Below are 22,521 nucleotides of genomic sequence, written 5' to 3'. Positions count from 1 at the left end.
CTACAGAAGAAGCTGCTGTGAAATGCCTGAAGTAAGCTTTGGTCATCAGATTTGTCTTAAACAATGATCCACCACAGGTAAGCTAATTTTTCTTCAATTTCCTTTCAAAATAAGTATGACATGATAGTAGGAAATGGCACCATAATGACTAGAATTTAAAGAATTAATTCTTGCCAGACTATTTTAAGTACCTGTAATACACGGCGGAACACCCCATCTTCCCATCTACCTGTCACTGTGACAATAGATCTCAGCGAGGCTTCAGCACACGTCTTCCCAGAGCTCAGGGCTCCGGCTTCATCCTGGGGCCCAGCTCTGCCAGAACGATCCTGTGTGCAGAGGGCTGTGAGTACCACATCGGCATGAAGTGCCGTAATGGGATCTGGCCTGTTTGCAAATTCTCCATCTTTGTTTGCATTCAAGATGCACAACTAGTCACTGCCTATGGGCAGTGTTGGCAGAAGAACTGCTGTGGCACATGGGCAGAGCCTGGCCTCTCCAGGACATGTCCATCAACCAGGCCAACTCCACCCAACCAGGCAGCTGGCCCCAAACACCTCCCAGCGTGGCTTTCTGAAGCCTTTACAGGGCAAAATACATCTGAGCCCACGGTGGACTTTGGTCACAAAGTGCCCTCTCCCCTCCGAGGCCTCTGTGTGGACCACTCAGGGCACGCTCACCAGGCTGCCTGCCTGGGAATTGCGCCTTGAAGCTGACTGCTATCATTCTTGCTCTTAATGTCACAACAGTGCACATATTTCTCCTTTGATCTGATTTCTTTCACATCCAAACAAAAACACTGTTTACATAATAGCTGACTTGTATGCTGCATATCCCTTCCCCTTGAAATCCAGTCATCAGAAGAGCTTTCTCCAAAGGGGGATGATGTAAGCTCCTGGCCCCTTAGCCACTGGTTGTACACATCACCATCTGAACACAGGAAGAAGAGGAAGGAAGCCAAACTTCAAACAAATCAAACTTGCTGCCTGTCCACAGCTCATGAGTTAGGGTAAAGACAGAAAGGTGAGTCAGGACTGGCCAGGATGGTCAGGGGCATGTTGTGCCCACAACTACTAGGGAGCTGGCACCAGCTGGCCACCTCCATGAGTAAAAAGGGCTGGAGTAACATCTGGACTTGGCCAAATACCTTCAAAGCCACCACCTCTCGCTCCCATGGTCTGGGAGTGTCTGGCCTGGCACAGTGGCAGCCCAAACTGCTGCTAAACAGGGTCACACTGCCTCCTTTCCGAAGAGTTTCTGTGCACCTCTGCAATGACACTTCAGGTACCTATGATCTGCCTCCTTCATAGAGACAGGAGATGGCTTCCCTGGGGCCCTGAGGTGGACGCAGCACCTGCCAGCAGCAGCAGAAACTCTTGTTCTAACTCATTTAAAAAACTATCAGCTGGCTAGAGGATAAATTTTTTAGAGGGATGGGGCCGAAAGAGACAGAATCATTGCTGGGCATGGAGACTGATGCAGGGCTCAATCTCACGATCCTGAGATTATGACCTGAGCCGAAATCAACAGTTGGTCACTTAACTGACTGCGCCACCCAGGTGCCCTAAGATGTCAAGTAAATTCTTGAGATGACAATTCTCAATATCTGATTAGGATCCATAATTAAAATGCAAAGTATGCCTTTAATATTTTTAATTGGAAAGCAATTTGGGAATAAAAGGCTTCACTGCAACTATATTTTTGTATAGCAGTGAAGAGGAAATGAAACTTAAAAATTAACAATTGAAACCGCATCAACAAAATCTAAATACCTAGAAATAAATTGAACAAAAGGTGTACAAAACTCTACAAAGAAATATCAGAAAATATCACTGAAAAGATTGACAAAGAACTTCTCAAACTCAGTACCCAAAAAACAAAGAATCCAATCAAGAAATGGGCAGAAGACATGAACAGACATTTCTCCAAAGACAACATCCAGATGGCCTGCAAGCACATGAAAAGATGCTCCTCATCGCTCATCATCAGGGAAATACAGATCAAAACCACAATGAGATACCACTTTACACCCATCAGAATGGTTAAAATTAACAAGTCAGGAAATGACAGATATTGGCAAGGATATGGAGAAGGGGGGAACCCTTCCCACACTGTTGGTGGGAATGCAAACTGGTGAAGCCACTCTGGTAAACAGTGTGGAGGTTCCCCCAGAAGTTAAAAATAGAGCTACCCTATGACCCAGCCACTGCACTCGTGGGCAAGGCAGAGGGCAGAGTGCTGCAACCAACCTCACACATGCACAGGTGCCGGAGGAGCCAGATGCAAAAAACACATTTCCCATAACTGCATTTTCTGTAAACTTCAAAATCTGAAAAAAAAAAATAATGTCGACTAGATAGGAGGACAGTGTTTATTTTGGGGGAGGAAAGGGCAGGGGAGAGAAGCTTCTGGAGTATGAGTGAAGTTCTATTTCTTGCCCAAGTAATGGACTAGACCTGAGTGCTCACTTTGTGAGGACTCACCGGCTTGCAGACTTTAAATTCCTGCAACTTTTGTGCATGCATGTTAACAAAAATTAAAACAAAATCAAAACAGTGTCATTCCTGCTGTCAAACAAAACCCAAGGAAAACCTCCAATGTTGAAGCTTACGTTGCTCCCTAGCTGGCAACAAGACACATGGAAGAAGACCATCTCAGAGGAAAGGTAAATGGGTATGGAACTGGATCTAATGCCTTAAAGGCAAAGAACTGTGGAGTGTTTCTGAAACTGCAGAACCTAAGTGAGGAGCTCATGATGTAACATGCACAGCGGCCTAGGATGGCACCAACACTTCTGTGGGAGTCTAGCTGAGATGACCCCACATGCTGCTCAAACCCAGCAGGGTGCACAGGGACTGAGCCAGAGCAGGTGACCACGGCTGAGTGCTCCTGCACCATGTGTCTGCACATGGTGGCCCGCCAGGGCAAAGCCCTGGTGGCACTCAGTGCACATGCGCGCGTGCGCACACACACACACACACACACACACCAGGGTGTGTACACATAGCCCTCTCTGCCTGTGGAGATGGTCTTCTGGGTACGGGACTGGGAAGAAGGCAGAGACAAGGGGGCTTTCATGCTCATGTTACATCTAGAGGCTCCTCCTCCCTCTGAGGCTCTGGAAGACTCCAACAAACCCTCCAGCTCTGCTGCTTCTCCCCTCAGTCTGGTCGGAACATTCGCGGAGCTTGCCGTTCACCCTGGCCTCCCTGGGCACGAATGAGGAGTGGCCACCTGCACACCACCTGCCAGGTGACCCATACCTTCTCCAGGCCTCTGCTTGTATTTCCTCTAGCTTCTGCCAAGATTCTTTCTCTGCCCTTGGGTTGCTGGAGCCTCATGTGAAACAAGTGGGTTAAGATGCTTTTGGCTTTTTCCACCTTGTTCTCTGAGCTTCCAGATCTGTGGTTTGATGTCTGTCATTCATTTTAGGAAACACATGGCCATCCACACTCCAGCCACTCGTCTGAACGTCTGGCTGCTGTTGCTGCTACAGGTGCATTACACCTTCTGAGACCATCTCTCGATTCTTGGAGGCTCTGTTCCAGGCCCCTGTTCCCTTTTTCATTCTTTTCTTTTTGCTTCTCACGTGTGAAGTTTCTTTTGACCTGTCCAGATCGCACTGTGCAGCCCAGTGAGAAGCTTCTCACATCTTCATCTGTCACAGTGATTGACTTCTTCCACCTCCTTTTGATCCTTTCTAGACAATATGCAGTTCCATACTGCAACGTCCACATCTGAGCAACGTCTGTCCTTCGTACCACAGCCCTTCACGTGTGGACCAGGGTTCCTCACGTCCTGCCCTACATGAGACTGGGTCTGTTGCTGGCTTTGTTTCTTCAGACTGTTTTCCCTGTCAGAATGTCTTACGACATTTAAAGCCAGACATGATGCGCCAGGTAACACGAACTGATATAAAAAGCTTTTAGGGGGAGGTTTCCTGCAACCTGGGCCAGAGCTGTGGGACCTCTGGTGCCCCCTCCCCGTCTCCCCTGCTGACTTGGCCTCTTGACTGCAGCTCCTCAGGGAGTCTGGGCCCTGCAGCTCTTCCATCTAAAATCTGCTATGGCGGCACCGGAGACCGACCAGTGTGGGGCTGAGGCATGGGGCAGAAGGAGTGTTCTATAATTTTGTGAATAACTCCCAGGTTTTCTTTTTATTTTTTATTTATTTATGATAGAGAGAGAGAGAGAGAGAGAGAGAGAGAGAGAGAGAGGCGCAGAGACATAGGCAGAGGGAGAAGCAGGCTCCATGCACCGGGAGCCCGACGTGGGACTCGATCCCGGGTCTCCAGGATCGTGCCCTGGGCCAAAGGCAGGCGCCAAACCGCTGCGCCACCCAGGGATCCCCAACTCCCAGGTTTTTAATGGATCTGTCACCTTCACAAGTGGGGGGCTGAGTGGGCAAGATACCCTCCCCAGGTGGGACAAGGCCACACAGGGTCCTCACTGTCTACAGACAAGACTGTTAGAGGGGACACTCCTCACTGCCCAGGTCCCAGCCGTAACACTCCCCACTCACCCTCCAGAATCTGTTGTCAAAATGACTTAGTTTTTCCTTCCAGTTTATGGCTCCAGTTCAACAGATCCCAGCCTCTCTCTTAGATTTCAGGTGACAGTCATTGACTTTGTTGGCTCAGCTCCTTCCTGCTGTAGGACCCGGAGTGCTGACTTCCAGGTTGCTGGATGGGGCCCACCGTGCTCCTGCCCCTGTGGTGAGATGCAGTGGCAGTGACAAGGCCCTAGGGCTACTGGAGCCACAAGCTAGGAGAAACCCAAATCCCCAGTCACCCCAAGAAGAGCACTTGGCAGGCAGGAAGGAGGTGAGTGGTGTTTTCCGAGCCACTGTACAGGTCAGGGTCTATTTGTTACTGCACATGAGCTTTCTCTCATTCACAGCCCGTAAAACCCTGACAAACCCACAAAACCCAAGATCAGATCTTTGCTTCCAGAGGATCTCTGCTAGAAAGTCACACAGCAATTTAAGACAATCCTTCTAGAAACGGAGTCTTCAGCTTCAACAAGGCCTCAAGCTCTCCAAGTACCTGGTAATGGCTTGCCTTCCCAGCCTCCTCTACTGCAAATCCCCGGGGCTTTTCTCAAGGGCAGAGGACTCAGGAATCATATCTAACTCGCATCTAGAATTCTATACCTACAAGTATCAAAAGCTCCTTCAATTGCCAACATCTGGGAAGTTTTAGAGTAGTAGAGATCATTTTTATAGAACATAGGCTGAGATGTGCAAAGCATATATTTTATTTTCCTAAAATAAATCCCGAAATATTCAATCTAATATAATCTGGTCACATCCTAAATTAATGATTAGAACTTCAGATTTAAATTGTATTCTGGCCTTTGCCACTGTTTTTCCACTCATACATATAAGTTCCAAGATGGGGTGAGGGGTCCTAGTGGCATCTGAGGATGGGGAGCAACCCCCTCCGCCCCTGGCATCATAGCAGCTCTGGATGCTCAACTCCCACGGTGGGCGGTCAGCACCACGGAAGTCCTCTTCTTGCTCTTCTCTCCAGTCTGCACCCTCCCGGTGGCAGGGGCCCTTCTGGCATTGTCCTACATGACCCTGAAGCCTGCCCCTGCGGGATGCATTCCCCTGTGGAGGACCCGAGGCCTTGGTATCTTCTGCTTCCACAGCTGTGCTGCTGGGGGTTGTGCTCTAAGAGGCAAGAATTCCACACGCAATGCTCTCCTTCTTGCTTCTCCCATTATTCTCTCCTTTATTTGCCAGGGCAGGGATGATGGGATGTCTACGATGGGGCAGTATGGCTTGCTATCTTTATTTTCTACTGCTCATACCATAAACTCCACCTTGGTTTCTTTTAAGACTTGGCTTCTTGAATCTCAGGAGTACACAGCTCTTTCAGATCAAGTCTCAGTCAAATTTGTTTTTTTTTTTTTTAATTTATTTAAAAACTTAAAAGCTAAGCACCAAGGTACATATTTTTTATATTAATATTTTAAAACTTCCAATTCTCTCATACCTCTGACTGCATTTTTTGAGCATTTATGAGGTGTCAGGCAATGTATTGTATATAAACTACACAGTATCATGACCCCAATCTTGTGCTGTAGAGACTATGACACTGAACTGCCTGAAATGGGTCTCGCCCTACTCACCTGCTGTCCATCTTCACACAGTGGTCAGAACAATGTACCACACACAGCCCCCCACCCTTAGCTTGTTTTCTCCTGGCTCTAGGATGTAGGTCAAGCCCTCCACAGCGGCACGAAGCCCTCAACTGCTTCCTCAAGGACGATTCTACCCCTCCCTCCCTTAACCTCACACGCCAACAGCACACAATTAGTCCTGCTCCGGGACCTATGCACCCAGGATCTCTGCTCGCCCCTGACAGGGAGGAGCCTGTAGCGCCCTACCACTCCTGGAGTCTAACCCCCTCCAGGCTATACCTCCCTCACAATCCCAGGTTTGTTAGGTCAGTCTCCAATGTTCCCCAAACACCCGAGGACTAGTAGGACTGTAAAGGTAAAGTCTGTTTTAAAATGGTCTGTTAATGTGTCTCCCAGGGAGAGGATGAGGAGTCCCTAAAGGAACAGATGTCTAAGCCCCTGTACTTTTCCTGAGCTGACAAAACAAGTGTTCATGGATGGATGATGGTGCAAGTCAGCAGTGTCCCAGGTGGTTCCAGGAGCACTAAATAGAACTTGGAGAATTTATACTTGATTTCTTAGTATGAAACATAATTGGTGAATTGATATCAAAAGATTATAAATGGGCTCCTGGGTAGCTCAGTAAGTGAAGTGCCTGACTCTTGATTTCAGCTCAGGTCATGATCTCAGGATTGGGAGATGGAGCCCCACATCTGACTCTGTGCTGAGCGTGGAGTCTGCTTGGATTCTCTCTCTCTCCCTCTGTCTCCCATGGCCCCCGCCGTTAAAAAAGAAAAAAATTATAAACAGAAACAACTTCACAAAATTAATAACAGCAGCAAACAGCTCGACCTGCATCCAGCAACCGAACTAACTGAAACTCAGATGGGACAACAAAACAGAGGTAGAATGGACCAGTAAGAAGAGAATGTCCCACCATTCTGGGGAGACAAAAGGATGCCTGAAAACCTTCCATTTTACTTCGAAAAGCTAGCACTGCAGCATTAACAAAGTAACACACTGAACATTTTTATACTTCTTTTTTTTTTCATTTTTTTTTCATTTTTATACTTCTTGAACTGTTTACATTGATTGTAAGGAGAAAATAACTAAATTACTCTTCATTTATTCATAAAACTCGCACATTCATAAAGTCTCTCCTGAGCAATGTGAATCTTACTTTGAAAAACAAACCCAGCTCCCCAGAACCCTTCTTTTCCTTTCAATGTACTGATTCAGCATTAAAACAAAAAAAGAACACACAGCTACAACCTAGAATATTACACATCCTTAAAATGACTCACATGTGCTAAATGAAATTGTGCAATCACAAGGATCCTTTAAAATGTCCAAAACCCGCGTATTTATTTACTGGTGTCAGTTAATTAGCAACCACAAATATCTTTAGAAGTGTTACGAGTCGGGCAGCCAGGTGGCTCAGCGGTTTAGCGCCGCCTTCAGCCCAGGGTGTGATCCTGGAGACCTGGGATCGAGTCCCACGTCGGGCTCCCTGCATTTGTATCTGCCTCTCTCTCTGTGTGTGTCTCTCATGAATAAATAAATAAAATCTTAAAAAAAAAAAAGAAGGGTTACAACTCTCATGGCTTGAGAACAGATCTCGAAGAACTGATGACTAAACTAAAGAATGTGAGGAAACTTCTCAATCTGATTCTCTTCTAGAATCTAGAGTACATTCCATAGTAACCTGAATTAACTGCTGAGAAGGCAAAGTGCACACATACCCCTGAAATCAAGCTGCTGCAATGTCATCTGCATTTATCTAAAGTATAGAACAAATGCATCATCTTAGCCCAAAATTAAAACTTGGAAGTAATCATTTTTCTTCATATTGTTTGGAATTAAAAACATATTAAATTGGTCCATTATGAAAATTCTGTTTTCTATGTTGTGTTTCCAACCATGTCTGTGTCTTAAGGCTAAGAAACAATTTTTGTAATTGTAATAAAAAAACAAATTATTGACTTTAACTTAAGATTGTTTCCTGAATGACTAAACATCCAACCAAAACAAAATAAATCCTTCTCTAAATTGTAACCTACACAAGCCCCTCATTTCCACAGGTTAACGCAATACATGTAGTAATGTGACATTTGTCTCTTTCTCTGCTTCTCGTGTGTATGTCTGTGTATGGTGGCTGGAGAGGGTCCACAATGCAGCTCTGCAACCACACAGTTCTACAGAGCGCAGCATCAGCCATCAGCGTTGCTGCAAGGAAGAGAGGTACTCAATGCTTAGTTAGCCATCAGTACCAACAGCAGAATCAATAGGAATCCTGCTCTGTGGCTTGAAGACATAAACTTCAGTGCTAGGCCTGAGTCTGTTTATTAACTTTAAAGTCACTTAATTTGGAATACCAAACAAACAAAAAGAGCCTAACCTTAATGTCAGCACAGAAACTCAGACCTAAAATAAGTCACTATTTACTGAGAGTGTACTACTATGTGTAAAATGTAAGGAAAGAGACAGAAGAGAAATGTATCCATGACGAATTCCCTCTTTTGATCATAATCTCTTTCAGGACAGTGTTTATTTTGAATCCTAAACAGTACCATATGCAAAAGGCAGTTTACATTAGGTCAGCTCCACTTGTGGAGAAAGTAGCAGACGGAGAAAGGGAAGGGACACGGTTTTACTCGTCTCTTTGGCCAGGGTCCCACAGATAGCTGTTTGGCAGATGTGGAGGGAGGGGAGCTGGAGTCCACATGAAGCATCAGGCCCCGGCGGCACCTGTGTCTGCCCAGGGCTTTCTACAGAGAGATGGAGGTTCCCATCCATGAACACCTGTTACACAGCAGTCTGGGCACAGCAGTCTGCGACTATGGACATGCAAACAATAAAAAAATCTGCTCACCAGAGAAATGTTATATTAAACACTCAAAGAGACCCTGAGTAATTCTGATCTTACTTCCTCTTAAATCAATTAAAGACAAATACTATTCTATCCTCACCTAAAGGTTCTTTCAGGGTGAGGCTTTAAGTATTTAATACGTCTTTCATTGGCTCTCTCAACAACCAACTCATCTGTACAATCAGCACTTACTGCACACCTCACAGGTCTGTCTTAACACACTATAAGCTTTGGCTGAGGTCTAAAAAATGAATAAACAATGGTTTCAGCCCTCAAGAAATGAAACAAAAATAAAACAGCTGGAGAGTAATTACGTAAATGTGTCCCTGTCCTTTCTAAACACAATGCATATGTCTGCGCCCAAGCAGAGTGACACCAGCCCAGAAGTAGGGCTAGTGGCAAGCCTCCCGAAGAAGGAGACAGGCAAGGATGGTCTGACCCAGACACTGGAGCTGGACAGGAGGTGCAGCTGGCAAGTGCAGGGATTGATGAAATAAGTAAACATGTCAAGGGCAACAGTAGCCATATTTCTCAGGTTCTAGAAGAAACTTAGAGCAAGTGTATCTGAACTCAGTGTTTAGTATATACAATACAAAATAGGCCTGACAGTATGTGCATGTGTCTGTCTTCCTGTCATACTAGCACCAGTCTCCTTACTCTGTCTGATGCTGGCGTCTGGATACAGCCATCTCAACAGCAATAAGCACATACAGGCCCCAGACCCTGACTTCCAAATACTACTCTCTGCTGGGAGCAATCCAGGGCTGATCCTAGGACAGGGGCAAAGAAAGTATAAGATGAATCTGGAACATCTTTTTGTGGTAGAAAGAACAAATGGTTTGTTTATTTGTCTGAAGTTCAATTTGGTTAACAGATAGTGTATCACTGGTTTCACAGGTAGGGATCAGTGATTCCTCAGTCTTATATCACACTCAGTGCTCATCACATCCCGTGTCTCCTTCATGCCCATCACCCCATGACCCCATCCCCCACCCCTCCAGTGACCTGTTTATTTCCTAGAGTTCAGAGTCTCTTATGGTCTGTATCCTTCTCTGATTTTCATCTTATTTTCCTCTTTCCTTTCCTCTATGTCCCTGTGTTTTATTTCTTATATTCCACATATCAGTAAAATCATGTATTTGTCTTTCCCTGGTAGATTTATTTCACTCAGCATAAGACCCTCTAGCTCCATCCACATCACTCCAAATGGTAAGATTTCATTTTTTTTGATACCTGAGTAATATTCCATTGTATATATAGACCACATCTTCTCTATCCATTTACCTGTCGAAGGACATCTGGACTCTTTCCACAGTCTGCCTCTTGTGGACATGGCTGCTCTGAACACTGGGGTGCAGGTATCCCTCTTTGGGGTAAATACCTAGAGGTGCAATTGCTGGGTCTTAGGGTAGCTCTATTTTTTACTTTTTGATGAACTTCCACACAGTTTTCCAGAGTGGCTGCACCAGTTCACATTCCCACCAACAGTGCAAGAGGATTCCCCTTTCTCCACATCCTCTCCAACATCTGTTGTTTCCTGTCTTGTTAATTTTCACCATTCTCACAGGTATGAGGTTGTATCTCACTGTAGTTTTGTTTTGTATTTCCCTGATGGCAAGTGATGCAGAGCATTTTCTCATGTGCTTGTTGGCCATGTATTGGTCTTCTTTGGAGAAATGTCTGTTCATGTCTTCTGCCCATTTCTTGACTGGATTTTTGATTTTTGGGTGTTGAGTTTGATTAAGTTCTTTATAGATTTTGGATACTAGCTCTTTGTCTGACAGGACATTTGTAAATATCTTCTCCCATTCTGTCGGTTGCCTTTTAGTTTTGTTATTTCCTTTGCCATGCAAAAGCTTTTTACCCTGATGAGGTTCCAATAGTTTACTTTTGCTTTTGTTTCCCTCACCTTGGGAGACGTGTCTAGCAAAAAGTTGCTACGGCCGAGGTCAAACTGGTTGCTGCCTGTGGTCTCCTCTAGGATTTGGTAAGATTCCTGTATCATTTAGGCCTTTCATCCATTTTGAATTTATGTGTCTGGTGTAAGAAGATGGTCCAGTTTCATTCTTCTGCATGTGGCTGTCTAGTTTTTCAATCCCACTTACAATATTTCTAAATGATGGCTTTATGATAATGGGACACAGACACTGGGCTGAATGCATTCCCACAGGACAAAGGGAGAATATAAACATCAATCAAGGGCAGTAGGGATGCCTGGGTGACTCAGCGGTGGAGTGTCTGCCTTTGGCCCAGGGCATGATCCTGGTGTCCTGGGATCGAGTCCCATATCAGGCTCCCTACAGGGAGCCTGCTTCTCCCTCTGCCTTTGTCTCTGCCTCTCTCTCTGTGTCTCTCATGAATAAATAAATAAATTCTTAGAAAAACAAAAAACCAAAAACCAAGGACAGTAACAGATAATAACCGCACTAACAAACAGAAAACCAACAGTCACACATAAGACGATATGGACAGCACCAAGTGTAGAATCTGGAGTGATCAATAAATGTGTGCCCTCCATCTTGTAGCTGCCCCCCCCCCCATCCACATACTGCCAGAGCACTTTTATCACCTAGGACAGCATCTCCAGTGTTTATTACAGGTAGGCCCACGTCTCCCACAAAGACTCTACATAACTTTCAGGCGAATCATCTTTATATCCTTCTTTGCTCCTAATTTAAACTATCCAACATCCATTATGTCTGAGGAGCTTGGACTGCAGGAAGAGAAAAAGGCACAACTCCTGCCTCCAGGGAGTTAATGATGTGTGGAAACCACAGACACATAAATAGTTACCCCAGGTTTACTTATTTAAGCACAGAAGCAGAGGTGAGCCTCTGGGCAAAAACACCAAGCAGGGCGGGCACAGCCCACAAGGAGCTCCTGCAAGAGGTCAGGGCCTCCCGGCTATAGCAGAGGGGCCGGTGTTTGCTCTGAGAGCAATGGGGACCCCTGGAACCACTTTGGGCAGGAAACTAACCTCACACCAACCTGTACTTTGCAAGCATGTGTGTTGCTGGGTGCAAAGCTGAGAACAAATGGGGAAGCAGCTGTGTGAGCTGTGTGGGAGAGGGGGATGGCAGTGGCACCTGGACGGGTTGCCATCCCAGCACTGTGGGAAACCCTGATGGGTGGAGGTGACGCCTGAGACATGTGTGGGTGCTGATATCCAGGTGTGCTGGGCCCCATGGGGAAGGAGGGGAAGCCCACCCATGGGGAGGCAGGCAGGCACGGGTACAAGGGAAGATGACCACGAGAGCACTCCAGCCACCAGCATACAGGTGTTGCCAGTCACTTGCACAGCATGCACACATATTAAATTCACCTGAGTTTTTACGACCCCATCTCCTGCCAGAGGAGCCCCAATGGAAACAGTGATTGGCAGCTTAGGCAATAATTGTATTTTCAAAGTTCTACCCATACTGTTGTGTATCTGTATAAAATACATCATTTTAAATCCCTAAAGTATCAGGGTGAAAACTTTTATAAACTTTACTGTAAATAATTCTTCTTCTCTGTTTTGAAAATAAAAATTTTTGTGAACTAGATGTGCTTCAAAAAATGTTTCATAATCAAAAAGTACTGTTACTTATAGTTCTGTCTGTAATAATATCTCATTTGTTTAAAAATTTTAGAAGTTTCAGGACTCGATCCCAGGACCCCAGGATCATGCCCTGAGCCTAAGATAGATGCTCAACCACTGAGCTACACAGATGTGCCTAAATATTTTAGAAGTTTTAATGGAGCAAAGGAACCAATGAGCACAGGTGCCCCAGGTGACACAAAGCCCCTTGATAGCACCGTGAGCACCTTGCTGTCACCATCCGTCATTTACCAGCCTGCTTTCCTTTGCCAGGAATGAGATAACTCAGGGGACACTGCTCTCCTGAAAGGTCCTCTCCATCTTGGCTTCATTCAGCACAAATTCTCATCAACCAAGCAAACAGCTCACTCAGCCAGCCCACTGCACTAACTAACCCACCCTCAGAAACTAAACCTGTGTCAGGATCCAGTTCACACAATCACTAAGATGAGTTGTTGACAACGGGTGACACACCCTGTGCACCCTCTGGCATCATTGGTTCCCTCATTCTGAGGCCCTCCCATCTGCCTGGGGCAGAGCTCTTCCTGTGACGTCACCTCCCATCAAGACTTCAAAACATCAAACAGCAAGTACTTCAACTAATATTTATTCAAGTTTTGCTACTGGAAGGCTCTGTTCACTGGAGGAAGGGACTAATTAACCTTTACCACTATATTTTGGGTTCACTTGAAACTTTCTATTACCTCTTGAATATACTATGAAATACACCGGCATGCTGATTTCAATTTATACTGAAGGTAAAGAAAAGGAATTTCTGATGTGTAATTTATCCCACAGAAGTTTCTAAGCCTAATGGTGTTCAAACAACACTGTTCGAAAACATCATTCTGACTCAAGGCCTCCCTCCAAAACGTTTTGATTTTGATGGCATTATGCAATTTAAAAACAAGCCTTTCAGAGATGCTTCGTGTGGATGATTGTCCCTCAGAAAGAAATCCCAGGCACTCAACAGTTCAGCACAGTGGGAAAGCTCGCGCCTGCACATGCACATGCACACACACACGATATATTTTAAAGTTTTACAAAAGGTAATTATTAGCTGACACTGCTAATTACATAGGAGAAAACAGAGCCATTTAATTTCATGTTAAATTTATCATACACATGTTTTAGTTAATGCAGTTTTAAAAAAGAAACTTTGGTACGTTGACAAATCAAATTTTTAAAAAACAGTAGCATTCAGAATATATTTTCAGATGTATGAGAAGACAATTAAGTTGAAACCAGATGTTTTAAGATTTATTGCTGAGGAATATTTTTAAAAAAATTATCACTTGGAAAAAATCAACTCAAAAAATCAAGGGAAAAAAATGAACAGCTCCTTAAGAAAACTACCTCATCATTCAGTACATGTGGTGGATGCTATGCCAGTGGGCTGATGCTGCAACAGTGGCCAGCACAGAGCAATCGTTGCACGCAGCTGGCCTCGGGGGTGGGGTGCAGGGGCCCCGGTAGTAAACTGGAGGTGCCTAGCACAAGGAGCCAGTGGGCCTTCCACCCCACCCAGGCAGATGCCCTTAGACAAGCACCCCACATGGCCTGCCAAGTGAGGCTAGGCCATGTTTTCCTCCTAACCAGCTTCTCTAAGAAGGAAGAGCCACCATGGGGGCTGATAGCCCTGCACTGTAGGCCTTCCCAGGCACAGTAAGGAACCAAGGTGACCTCTCTACCTGGGCTGGGTCAGTATCTCCCCCCCTACTGGAAGTCTGCTTCTGAACCCACACCACACTCGTGACCTCTTCCTGATCCGTGACAGCCACGCGAGGCCTCAGCATGAAGAGTCCCACGGTAGGCCTATAGCCCACAGCCTCCCTGGGAAGATAACACCACACCCACAGCCTCCCTGGGAAGATAACACCAAGTCTGGCAATCTTGGAACAACAGAAAACCTCACTATTCCCCCTTCCTGTCTCTACTCATAACATTGTTATCCACACACCACCTTCCTCCAGTTCTGATAAAAGGTTTAAAACTGACCTTACTCCTTACTCTTGGTCCCACTAGATATTTCAGATCCTGGTCAAAAAGGCTTCAGGATAAGGTGGTGATGGTAAGCACTCAGGTTTGTGAGCTCATACAAAGTAAGATGGAAACATCCTGATCAACAAGGCATCACAACTTCCACAAATTTCTAACAATTTTTAAAGCCTCAGAGTAAGGAAACAAGGATTTCAAAAAATAAAGACAATTATGAAAATATTTATTTGCTTCTTCAATAAATTATACTTCTTTCATTTTTTAAAGATTCATTTACTTATTTAGAGAGAGAATCTCAAGCAGACTCCTCTCTGAGCCCAGAACTCAACTAGGGGGCTCAATTCCACACCCCGAGATCATGACCTGAGCCAAAAGCAAGAGTCAGACACTTAACCAACTAAGGCACCCAGAGGTCCCTATACTTCTTTGTTATGATTTTGATTATAAAGAATTTAACTATACTGCTCAGAAATGATAAAGTATTATCAAGTAGTTCTCAATGAATATGCAATAAATGATTAGTAAGCCTTCCTCATTCAGAGTTTTATGTAACACTAAGTTTTTTTTATTGATACAAAGTATTTATTTTAAATAATAAATATGCTCATGTTCCCATTTAGAACACCTGCTTTATAATCAAATTCATATTTAAAATGAACTTAGGGACTAAATCCAGGTTTCCCAGTATAGATATTTGCTGCATACTCTGATAGAGCATTATGTCCCAGGTGTTATCATTAGGATTGCTTTCTAACTATTTAGCATTTTGCCTCTTTATTGCTTTCCTGAAATTATAAGTTTATTTACGTTCACACTGCTGATGAAGAAACACAATTTTTAATTGTGAGCAGCTGTAATATTAAAGTGTGCAGTCACAAATGCAGCAAAGGCGGGGTGGGTGCTGCCATAACCCTGAGAGCCACACTGGGTCCTGTCGGCATGCCGCTGAACTACTTTATTGTAGGCTTGTTTCTCTAGTTAATCTTTTCCTGATGAGGCTTTCAAACACTATGATTTGTTAATATTAATAACAGTTATCTAAAAAAAGCATTCCCAAAGTCTTTTTATCCACAGAGATCCACCACGTTGCTGTATTCCACAACATGCAGCTCTTTCGCAAAGCACATCATCACATTTCTAAACACATATTTAAACCCAAAGATTTTATTACTCAAGAAGGCAACTATTAAAAAAATTAAGGGGTGCCATGATTGCATGCAACCACAAGAAAAAAAGAGAAGTTATTCTATGGTAACAATCTTAGTATATAAGTCAATACAACTTTTAAAATATTAATAAATTGTCCTTTTAAAAAGAAGTAAGCTATTTTCCAACACAGCCTTGATATTTCAACCCACAAAGTACAGCATAGCTGATTCTATTTTGTTCTGTTATCTGAAAACGCCTTTACAACAATTCAGAGAACAAGAAGTAGCTCTAATTCACATAATGGCACATATCACCTGTCTGTCAGTGAGACGTTTGAAAGCATCTTTTTATTAGAAACACAAATCAATATGCCCAAGGGATTACAATAACTACTTGAAGCAATTTGTATTACCATTTCATCCTTGATGCTCTTGCTCTGAGCAACTTATTATTATGAATGGCATGAAAATGGCAGCCTGTCACAATTGATTTTTCTTAACCTCCTGTAAGAATTTTTCCCTCTTAAATGTAATCAAGTATCATCTTATTAAATATATCTCAAGCTAGGTTTTATAAAACAGTCCATTACTCAAGTTGTATTCCTTATAATTTAAACTTTCACCAAATATTATTATAAAAGTAACTGCTTAGTAATAAAAACTTTTGATTTGCTCAGGTTTAAGATAACAATTTCAGACTAAGTAGACCCCATGTCCCTCCTCGCGCCTGTTGGCGCACTGGAGGCACACGTTCTTGTCCTGAAAAGAAGCCACAAGAACTGGTCTGTATCTTAGAACTCAGGTCCTCCATAACAACGTTGTAGATTGTGGTATTAATCCCCACGACTGGATGAAACATGCTACATTTAAAAAAATTCTGATAGGGAGCCTGGGTAGCTCAGTGGTTGAGCATCTGCCTTTGGCTCAGGGACTCTGCCTCTCTGTGTCTGTCTCTCATGAATAAATAAAATATTTTAAAAGATAAATAAAAGGTATTCTAATAAACTCTTGTAATAAGCTTAAGGCTGTATATTCTGAGTCTTATAAAATTATCACCTTAGATTTTGAAAACCAATTCCAAGGACCACTCTGAAAGGGTGCATCAGGTGGGACATATGACTGAGTGAAATGTGGTTGCAGCTTTATTTGCCTATAAATTCTCTTTACATTTCATATTGTTGTGGCCACTAAGGAGGCGGTGGCTCTCCGTCTCAGAGGTGGCTGCACTTGCAGTTTCTGATTCAGGTCTAGGAGAGACACCTGGGGGTGGCCTCTGTACAAGCAGAGGTGACGCTGAGGCCACTCAGTTGGGTCATGAGAAAAGGCTGTGTGGACAGAGAGGTGTTGCAAAGTAAGGTAGCCAGCTAATGCAGCAGCTAGACAAAGTGCCCTAATCTCTGTTTTTTAAAATGCATGGATAGGATAGAGTTGGAGGGATGTGTGGCCACAGGAGAAGATGAGACAAGTGATCATATTTTTCTCCTTACTTTTCTGTTTGATGTTTTCTTTCTAATAAGCAGCTAGAGAAGAACGAAATAGACAAAATGAAGACAAAAGGAGAAATGCCCAAATTAAGGCTTGGGAAATGAGATAGGCAGAATGACAAGTTTAAAAATAGATTTTATGAAGCAACTAGTAAAATTGGTTACACAACAGATGTCCTTCCCTCAGCTCTGGGAGGGTATGCTGGTACATAAGCACCCCCGCCTCCATGAGGAGTCACATTCAAGTCCCCCAACTCAATGGAGGCAACTGGTGCTTTTCCCAGGGGGAGACAGGATTTGGTGCAACAGCTCTCACCCAACACTCCACACCTGCGTGGGGCAAAGGGCACGGGGGACAGGGGCCCCAGGAGCAGGCCGTCATGTCTAGTATCGCAACCCGCAGGACCCTGGCTGCCTGTATGCATCTGCAAGCAGGTGTGGCAGCTACTGAGGGAAGAGCCCCCAACCCGCTCACCCCACCACCCGTCACTTCGGACCAGACATTTCTCTGTTCATGTCTCTGCCTCTGCTCTGGGGCTCCTGAACATCCACTGGAGAAAGCCACTTGCTCATTACTAGCTCCATCACAGATTTAAGATTCCCAGCAGCAGTTGGGTCCTTACCATTGATCAAGAACCAATGAGCTAAATGGTCAGGCCGCAATGTTCCCCTGTGCTTTCAGGAATCCTCGCTGACTCCAGCCATGTTCTGCATCCATCTCCCCACCTGAAGGAGTGTTATCATTAGCTTCTCCCTCTTCATCCACACAACTCTGACTGCAGTGCTTTCCTTCCCAACAGCGCATCGCAGTTTCACAAAGGAACAGGTCCCCCTTGCACACACTATGGGGGAGGCAGGGAACAATATGCTACAGAGCCAAGGACCAAGCACTGCCCCTACTTCTCCAAAGCCCAACAACCACACCCTACTGCACATGGCAGCTCTTTGCCATTTAACAACATACAATATTTTCTCCAGTGACCTCAAGCTCCCACATTTAAGTTACTGCGGGATGCACATCAAACTTACTCTTCTGTAGACTATATTTTCCCCTTTATAAACTAAGATTCTCTCTCTCTCTCTCTCCTTTTATGGAAGGCATTAATAGTTTTATCATTCTCTCACCAGAAACAAACAAAATCAATAAAATCCTTTGCCTGCATCCCTATTGCTCCCTCAGTGCTTTGGGTTCCCTCCCCACCACTGTCCTTCCCAACACCCTCGACCTTCCGCACAGGGTCCCCATATCTGCTTTTGCATCCGATTCCACCGAAGAAGTTAAAGACAATGATTCTCATTTCACCAGGATCCTCCTGTTGCTAAATCACTAGTCTCTTTTCATTTTTCTCCCCAATGATCTCGGCATGCTGTGTGTGCACCACCATGCATCTTCAGAAGGGCTTTCCTCCTTCAGCCTTCCTGGCTCCTCTTCCTCTGCCTTAGAGGCCTTTACCGCCAGCATTCCACGGGGTTTTAGGAAGTTCCTATTTTGTTTTGATTCTTAGTGTACAGAAAAGGCCTGGACACTCTCATCTATAACTATGCTGGGTAGCCAGTGGTTCTAAGTCATTACATGTTCCTGCTTTTCCCACGTTCTGCGCTTGGGGAAGGGATATAACTGTCCTGACTCCTTCACCTTCCACGAGGCCATTGCTTGCTCTGACCAAGGCAATGTGACCTGTGCCACTCACTGGCAGAAGCTGCAAGTCAGTATGCAATCCGTCATGTCAGTGTCTTTCTACCCAGTGGTCATGGAATCATGTGTCCAGGAGGGTTCCCTGAGGGACAATGAGGAGCAGAGCACCTGCCAACATGTTAGACACATGCTCAAAGGAGAAAAGCAGTCTTTGCTGTAGTATGTTCCTGTGGTTTTAGGGCAGTTTGTATGACAGCATGACTGAGAGACAGAACTCCTTTATAAATATGTATTTCCCCAGCCCCAATTCCTCTGCTGTCATGAATGCTACCACAGAAATTCACCTGACCACTGTGTCAGTGACTGGCCCACACACACTTCAGAATGAGTATAAGGAATAGTGTGCTTCCCTGAGGAAGGGAAACTCAGCTAAACGATCTGATTTCCCTTTCGAATGTTTCCTTTTTGTTCCCAGTAGCCTTCTCTGAAGTCCAAATCTTTACTGACTTAGTAAGCTACTGGAAGAACACTAAGATGTAGTCTTCACATGATGTCTTACAGTGAATAATATTTTCTGTCTTCCTTTTCTCTTTAGGGATTCAAATATCACATCATCTTTTCATTCAACATATATCAGTACTTCCCCTAGATAAATTACACCCATTACTTTTTGTCCACTGAACATGCTTATAATGTTTTCCTGAAATTTTTTCCTATAAACCTGGCATTTAGCACTTAGTTTTAGTAACACATGCAAATTTAGAGACTTTATTCTTATCCGAAGATTATTTTGTTAATGACAAAATGTTTTCCTAGCAAGCTGGAGTTCTATGATCTACAGTGCTTTCACGAAGCATGCACCATGGTGACAAGCAGAGCCTCCTGCACTGTAATGTCCCCTGCTCTAAAACCAGATGATGCCATTTCCCCCAAGGTTGGTCGTGCTGATTCAGACATCATGTACACAAAGTGCTCTGAACAGAACTCGCCGCATGTCAGCATTCTCCCTGGGCTGTCGCTATCACAGTTACACTGATTTCCAACTAGAGGGAGATGCCGAGGAAGATGCCAGCCAATGAAAGGGCGTGTTCACTCCACATGTGAAGCTGACCAGTGGCAGAGCAGAGTTTTGAATCCAGTTGTGCAAAAAATCAAAGATAACCTTCCTGTTATAGATACATTGTGTTAATACCAAGGGATTTAGAAGTTTTTTTTTAAAAAAGGAGAGCAAGAGGAAGAGGAAGGAGGAGGAATGGAGGGAAGACTGCTGACATGGGCACAGAGACGGTCTCCAGGCTGGGGCAGCGTGGGGCAGGACAGAGTGTATGAACAGCTATGTGCACACAGACTATTTCTGGGCTGATGAGGGCCAGGCACTCATTCACAACGTGTGCTTCATTTTACAGGAAGACGGTAGCAATGGCTAACACATACTGAGTGGTGAGACACAGAATGAAGCCACTCGCTCAGGGTCACAGAGCTGGTTAGTGGCAACACCAGCTCTAACCAGGCAGCTAAGCCTCAGGGCCAGAGTTCTTTACCACAGGCACACACCTGGGAAAGGTCACCTAACTGGCTCTGTGTCAACACCTAAGGGAACAGCATGGGAACCATGCAAAACAGTCAGGTGTGGACACAGACAATGCGAGGTGAAAGCTGCCCTTAAGAGGAAGGTGAGAAGAAGCAGAAGTTGTGTTACATGACAGGATAACTTTTAAGATTTTAAATCTTAGTATTTAAAATTAAATTTACCCTCAATATTCATCCTAAAAGTAAAATGATTAAGAAAAAATACTACCCTAGGACTCATATATGCATTGTTAGAATGTTCTAATTTTGCTTACTAAAGAAAAAAAAATCACTGTACTTCATAGAAAACATACACAAACATGCATGTAATTCTGTCAAAAATTTAATAATTTATTTTTAAATAAATTTAATTCTAATGAAAAAATAATGACCTGCAGTATATTCAATTTCCTCAAATTAGCACAAAGTTGTAATATAAATCAACAGGGATAATTTTCCCTGTTATCACAATCAGAATTTATACTAAAATAATAGTAGCACAACATTTGTCTTTCACTTTAGTAAATATGTCACACACAGACATTTGGAGTCCTAACAAACACAATACTTCATCGAGCTCACTAGGATGACTCATATGACCTGGGACAGGGCAAGGATACTCTCCAGATGGGAAACACATCAGTGCCACTCTGCTGCGCTGCAAACGGGCACAGACATTGAAAGGGTAAGGGATGCTTTCCTAATGTTGGGAGGGTTAACTGTTTTTTTTAAATAGTATTTAGCTGAAAAAGATGGAATACATCTTGTCCTTCAATATATCTTTTCAAAGAATTATTTCATTTTTACCGCTTTTTAGAAATTTCCTGCAAAAGACCTTTTCTATTAATTACTCACAAAGCAAGGTATGAATCCATGAGAGTGCTTTTTTTCTTCTACTTAGATATACCTCAGATTATATTTCAAATAAAGATGAGTAAAATGCACAGGTAGAAAGTGCTTCTCATAAAGCAGACACCAGCACATTCTATGACTTGACTGTACAAAATGTATTACCCAAATTAACAGCATCTGAGGATTCAAACTAACTTTTTTTGCTCCGCTATAACTTGCACACACATGCTGCCTACATAAACAGCAATTTCAGGAATATAACAGAAATATGATCAATTTAGTAATATAATTAAGCAGTCCTTAAAACTAAAATGTTTTTCAACATGCTTATGAAATGGAAATAAATTAAGTGATACGAGTTTAATAATGTCATACTATCAATTAAATACTATAAAATATTAATATAGATTCTTTTATTTTAAAAATGAGCCATCAACATACAAAAGAGTACAAAGTATAAAATAAATAAATTGAAAAGACCATAGTCAGCTATCAAATTATGGGCAAATTGTATGTCTAACAAAGAAAATTTAAGAGACATATAAAACTTTGATTAACCCAGCAGAGATACTTCCGGAAGGTCTTCAGTATGAGCATACTGTTACATAAATACAGAGAATTCACATCTAAAATCACCCACATTTTTCAAACTCTGTTTTTATGTTATATATTAAGCTAAAATGAACAAGCTCTTCAGAACTTCAGAACTTTCTCACTGAAAGGGAAAATCAAGTCATTAAAGCAGCTGCTCCTTAATCTAGCCTACCTTATTTTTTGGATTGGATGTGTTCATTACACTTCGAGTCTCTTTTCCAGTATAAATGACAACACCTATTACAGTACCTGCAAAAACATGAAAGTGGTCCTTACAGAAATGCCTCAGAGGGTAAGCACAGAGAGAACACTTTCTAATCAACTGTCTTGATAGAAAATATTATTCATTACTTAATTTTATACAAATTTATCTAATAGCACTTTTAATTTGGCTAGTTCAACAAAGTCTAATCTCAACTTTCAAAATAAACTTTTAAGAACAGAAATGATTTCTTAAGCTATACAAATTGACCTACACAGAATTATGAGAAAAGGTACTGAAACCATTTTCACTGTCAAGAGAAAGGTTGAAGTTGCTCGTTGGTCCATGTGTGTGGACAATGCAGGTAAATGAGGAGATGCTGCATCCTCTCAAGTGGTCAGACCTTCAAGCCCAAACTACACCAGCTGTACCGGTTTCCCTGCACAAGAGATGCAGGTACTTCC

General features: G+C 43.5%; 1 protein-coding gene across 5 annotated transcripts in view; it reads right to left on the bottom strand.

Annotated features, from left to right (window-relative positions):
- ATP9B (ATPase phospholipid transporting 9B (putative)) overlaps nt 1-22,521 on the bottom strand; it is a 242,290-nt gene that overhangs the window by 95,064 nt on the left and 124,705 nt on the right. For 4 of the 5 annotated variants that reach the window (XM_055302881.1, XM_055302883.1, XM_055302882.1 and 1 more), the window contains one exon: nt 22,028-22,104. The exons of the other annotated variant lie outside the window; for it this stretch is intronic. In XM_055302881.1, coding sequence (XP_055158856.1) covers nt 22,028-22,104 — 77 coding nt within the window. The remainder of the gene's footprint in view (nt 1-22,027; nt 22,105-22,521) is intronic. 5 annotated transcript variants of the gene reach the window in all.

The sequence above is a fragment of the Nyctereutes procyonoides genome, unplaced genomic scaffold (genome assembly GCF_905146905.1).
Source record: "Nyctereutes procyonoides isolate TBG_1078 unplaced genomic scaffold, NYPRO_anot_genome, whole genome shotgun sequence".
Taxonomy (NCBI): Eukaryota; Metazoa; Chordata; class Mammalia; order Carnivora; family Canidae; genus Nyctereutes; species Nyctereutes procyonoides.
Note: the sequence above shows the minus strand (reverse complement) of the source record. Positions and strands in the feature narration are given on the sequence as shown.